We start from the raw sequence: 4,564 nt of genomic DNA on the forward strand, positions 1-4,564 counted from the left end.
ACTTAATGTAACATAGAAAACTAGCTTTGCAAAATATTTTAAAAGTTCACAAAGGTTTTCAAATGCTTGAAAAGGACCTATTTGTTTGGTTGGGGATATTCTGATTTTTTTAAAATTCTGATCAACACTGTTTGTTTATTAAAAAAAAACCCTTTGAATTCAATGGAACTACTCCTATACATGGAAGCATACAAATAGAGGGTTAGAAGGGACTTTGAGAAGTCATCGACTCCAGCCCCCTGCACTGAGGCAGGACCAAGTAAACTTAGACCATCCCTGACAGCTGTTTGTCCAATGTGTTCTTAAAAACCTCCAGTGCCAGGGATTCCACAACCTGCCCTGGAAGCCTGTTCCACGGCTTAATTACCCTTGTAGTAAGTAAGGTTTTCCTGAAATCTAACCTAAATCACAGGAAACTGTGATCATAAGTGTTAATAGTTACAGAGGTAATGGGACTTCTTATCATAGAAAAGTCTTTTAAATGTGTGGTCACTAGAGGAATGTCTTCACTGCAGAGTTAGTCCTGGGAATTTGCACCCGGGTCTAAGCAACTGGGTTAGTGTTGCCCAGGTGTGAGCGTCCCCACTGCAAAGCCCTACCCAAGTCATGCCCGTGTTGCTTTGTCCCCAATAGTGCTGTACACACCTGTGTGAGGGGCTAGGACTCTAGGGGGATGTCCCATGGTACTTAGCACCACACTGCGTTATGAATTCTTTCTCAGTGTATGTGAGAGAACTTGTCTGTCCTTCCTGGGCTCTGTGCAGAAGTGATCTTAGCCCATCAACTCAGTATAGTAACCACTTCTGGCCTGGCAAACACCACACATCTGCCTGCAGCCCTGTTCCAGCCAGTGGCAAGGCATGGATCCAACTCAGAATGAGGAGTTGCTGCAGCTGTTGGAGTTAATGCAACTCTCATTTCGCAACCAGAAGGCAGATGTAGGGCATGGGACAAGGTGCAGGACATTTCAGAAGCAGCTTGTCACTCTGGGAAGGCGGTGGCATGACTTGCTGAGGAGATCATGCAGACATATGCTTCTGCTGCCCATTTCCCTACATTTCCAAGCATTGCTTGTACTGCTTTGCATGCCTGTAGCAGAGTGTGCCAGAATACAGCACTGGTTTCATGTTTATTTCCCCTGCCTGCATACGCACTTGGAATCCATGTGACCAGGGAGGAGTGGGCAAGAAAGGAGGAAGAGGGAAAATGGAGGTTTCTTCTGACCTCAGGTGAAGCTTTGTTATCAAAGTTGACCACCCCCACCCCCAGCACACAACATTCCTATGTCAGTAATGAGATTGGTTATAAACATTGTTAATATTCCCCATAACAATAACAAATCCGGCAGCTTGCATCTTACCCAGCTGCTGCAATACTGGCCCCTCTTCTGCATCCTTCCTGGTCCATTCTCCCATCTGCTCCCCGAAGAGGTCCTGGGACTCAGGCTTCAGGTCATTCTGGCTATTCTACAAAGCATGTAGCATTTGCTCTTGCTCCTCTGGTCCCGCTTTGCCTGATCAACCACCAGCACCATCCGTAGTCGAAAACCCATCCAGAGGGAAAGGGGGCTCTCTGCTTAGGGCAGTGCCAGGCGGCTGGTCCAGCTCCTTGTAGAAAGGGCACATTCCCAGTGAGTTGTCAGACTGGGGGATGTGATCCTTGCTTTTATGTAGTCTTGAGGGATTTGATTTTCTCCCCACAGTGTGATTCCCCCTTGTAAATTCCCTTCTCTGCCAGCTTCTATGAGATATCCTTCTGCAACAGCTGATTTTGACTCCATCCCTCTGCAAATCGTGAAGTCCACCAGAAGTCCACCAGGATCTTCATATTAGTACCTGAACAGCTGGCAGAATGCTGGGAGGATACTCTCCCAGATGGCATCACTGTAGAAGCACTCTGGAAGTGCAGTAGAATTGTAGCAGACCACATGTAATGGTCCAATGTAGAGACCACCGGGTCTATACATGGGAAGTTGGCTTCTGGTACAGAAGACGGACGTAGGTAGTGACCAAGAAAATACGGCCCCGGAGGAACTGAGGGAAAGCACTGGAGGACTATCGGCATCTGAGATGATTAGCCTCCATCCACACCACAGAGTACCCAGGTAAGCAACCTGAATTAAAGTGGAACCTGGACTACAGCCTATACCCAAAGTCTTGCCAACTAGCCTGAGTTTAAAGGACCAGCAAACTTGAGTCAGAGTTTTTGTGCTTGAGCAATAAACAGCTTAGAGTCAGCAGCTAAGTAAGATCCTGGGCTAACTCTGCAGTGAAGATACACCCTGGGAGAGAGAGACTCATGCAGGTCAGTGGAGCTTCTGATGATTTATATGACAGGATACTTCTGGAAAACTTTATTTTCCCCTCATTGTAATAGTTTGTACAATATTGAATCATGAAATACTTGTTGAGATCAGCTCTCATCTCTAATTATGTGCTTGGTTTTAGGGTGGAGAAGACGTGGCACCTATAGAAGAAGGTAATTAACGACAGTATTTTATCAGTGTCTATATATCAGTTCCCATGAGACAATGTTCCTCTTTTTCCTTGAACGTGGAAGTGGACATGTTAGTTCATTCTGCAGCATCCTGCATTTCACAGCACATCATGAGGTGAGGCAGGGCTGTGATTGTGTCCTAGCACACCACAATGACCTGTATCATAGTGTAGCTACTCTTCCTGCCTCTCCACTGCCTACATGGGCTCTGCACCCGACAGAGATTTGTGAGAGCAGCTTCCACTCATTGTACAGAGCCAGTGGGAAATGCAGCTCCATAACCTCTAGCCCAGGGGGAGTTTGTTTTTCCTCCATGTTCTGGTGGCCTGTCTCCTGTGCCGCTCTGTTTCTTCCTTCATCTTCTCTATGGAGGAAGCCAGTAGCTCTGCAGTGACCTCATATAGACTTGGTGGGCAGGGAGTGTGTCTGTGGGTGATCCTTGCTCTAATCTCAAGCAGAGGGACAGAGCCTTGATTACAGACCAAGGCTCTCCTGGCTCCAATATACAGACCCAGGGAGCTCCTGTGACCAGGCTGCTAAACTAGGATGCAGCAGAATAAAACCAGCACAGACGGGCTCTGCAACCTGGGATCTTCTCTCTTTTCTCATCTCTCCAACTACCATGACACCAGAATTCTCCTGTCCCTGTTAAACAGGACATCACTTTAGTCTCCCATGACTAGCATGGCCCTCTCTTTCTTTCCACTAGCCACCTACTCTACAGCTCCCCCCCAAACATAGCTTCTTCCTCATTCGACTGAGCTTCCCCTGTGCTAACCCCTCCCTCATGCTTATGTACTTTTGTGTTGTAACTGCTGCTGAGCAGTGCAGTTCTGGGCATGTTCAATTCTGCTCCTGTTTGGCCCGTTGCTGTCCGAGGACTGACATTTCAGAACAGGCAGGATACCAGCGGGAGGGAGGCCCCAAACCAAAGTCCAGCTCAGGGGCTGCAGGGACACAGTGAGATTCAAGCTGGGGAGGGGGAGGGGAGCTCTGTCAATGTTCACTGAGTTGTACAATCTGCCAGTGCCCCCCGAGTTGCTAGGCCCTTCAGTGGGGAGAGGCTGGGGCAGGGGGAAAAGATTCCAAGTCCCAGGCTTGGCCCAGCTGATTCTTTCACTCTGTGACTCACTGCTCTCTGCCAGGCAGTGACTCTCCCTAGCACTTTGCTGCCATCTCAGAGCTGATGGGTAAATCCTGGAGGAAGGAGATTTCCTGATTCACGCTCCAGGTGGGGCAGATTCTGTCACTGACACCATCAAACCCTCCCCCAGGGCTGAGCTCTGCCCCTAACACTCTGATTCTCTCTCCCCAGCGAATGTGACTCTGGATCCAGACACGGCTCATCCCGAACTCGTCCTGTCTGAGGATGGGAAAAATGTGAGAGGGGCAGAAACACGGCAGGATCTGCCTGACAACCCTGAGAGATTTGACATCGCCTATTGTGTGCTGGGCTGTGAGGGATTCACCTCGGGGAGACATTGCTGGGAGGTGGAGGTGGGGGATGGGGTATATTTGTTTGTGGGGGTGGCCAGAGAGTCTGTGAGGAGGAAGGGAAGGATCAGCTTTAACCCTGAGGAGGGGATCTGGGCTGTTGGGGGCCGGCTGGGTAAATTCCAGGCTTTCACCTCCCCTGCGACCCCCCTGCCCCTGCGCCAGGTCCCCAGCAGGATCCGGGTGTGTCTGGACTGTGACCGGGGGCAGGTGACATTTTTCGATGCTGGTGAGCAGGCCCCGATCTTCACTTTCCCGCCGGCCTCTGTCCCTGGTGGGAGAATCCGCCCCTGGCTCTGGGTGGGGCCAGGATCCCGGCTCAGCCTGTGTCCCTGAGACACTGGGGCCCCTCTTTAGCCTCACACACCCTAGTCTATATGACCCTGGAGAACTCCCATCTACCTAGTCCCAGGCTCTTCATCTCTATGATCCCTAGAAGCTCCTTCCCCCTCCTTGCAGCATCAGTGGGGACAGAGAGATTTATAAAACGTCACTGAAGATGAGACTGCAACTCCTTAATTGCACGTCACTTCCTTGATTTTGTTGCCATTTTCGTATCATTAAAAAAAACTGT

At 49.7% G+C, this 4,564-nt stretch overlaps 1 protein-coding gene across 1 annotated transcript; it reads left to right on the forward strand.

The window, feature by feature from the left end:
• Positions 1-860: 860 nt before the first annotated feature.
• Positions 861-4,564, forward strand: LOC137162521 (butyrophilin subfamily 1 member A1-like). The gene is made up of 3 exons (XM_067562407.1): positions 861-938; positions 2,448-2,478; positions 3,812-4,564. The coding sequence occupies exons 1-3, from the start codon at positions 861-863 to the stop codon at positions 4,324-4,326; spliced, it is 624 nt and encodes a 207-aa protein (XP_067418508.1). The 3' UTR covers positions 4,327-4,564.

Source organism: Emydura macquarii, unplaced genomic scaffold, assembly GCF_026122565.2.
Source record: "Emydura macquarii macquarii isolate MOO-44397 ecotype Brisbane River unplaced genomic scaffold, CSIRO-AGI_Emac_v2 contig_2423, whole genome shotgun sequence".
Classification (NCBI taxonomy): Eukaryota; Metazoa; Chordata; order Testudines; family Chelidae; genus Emydura; species Emydura macquarii.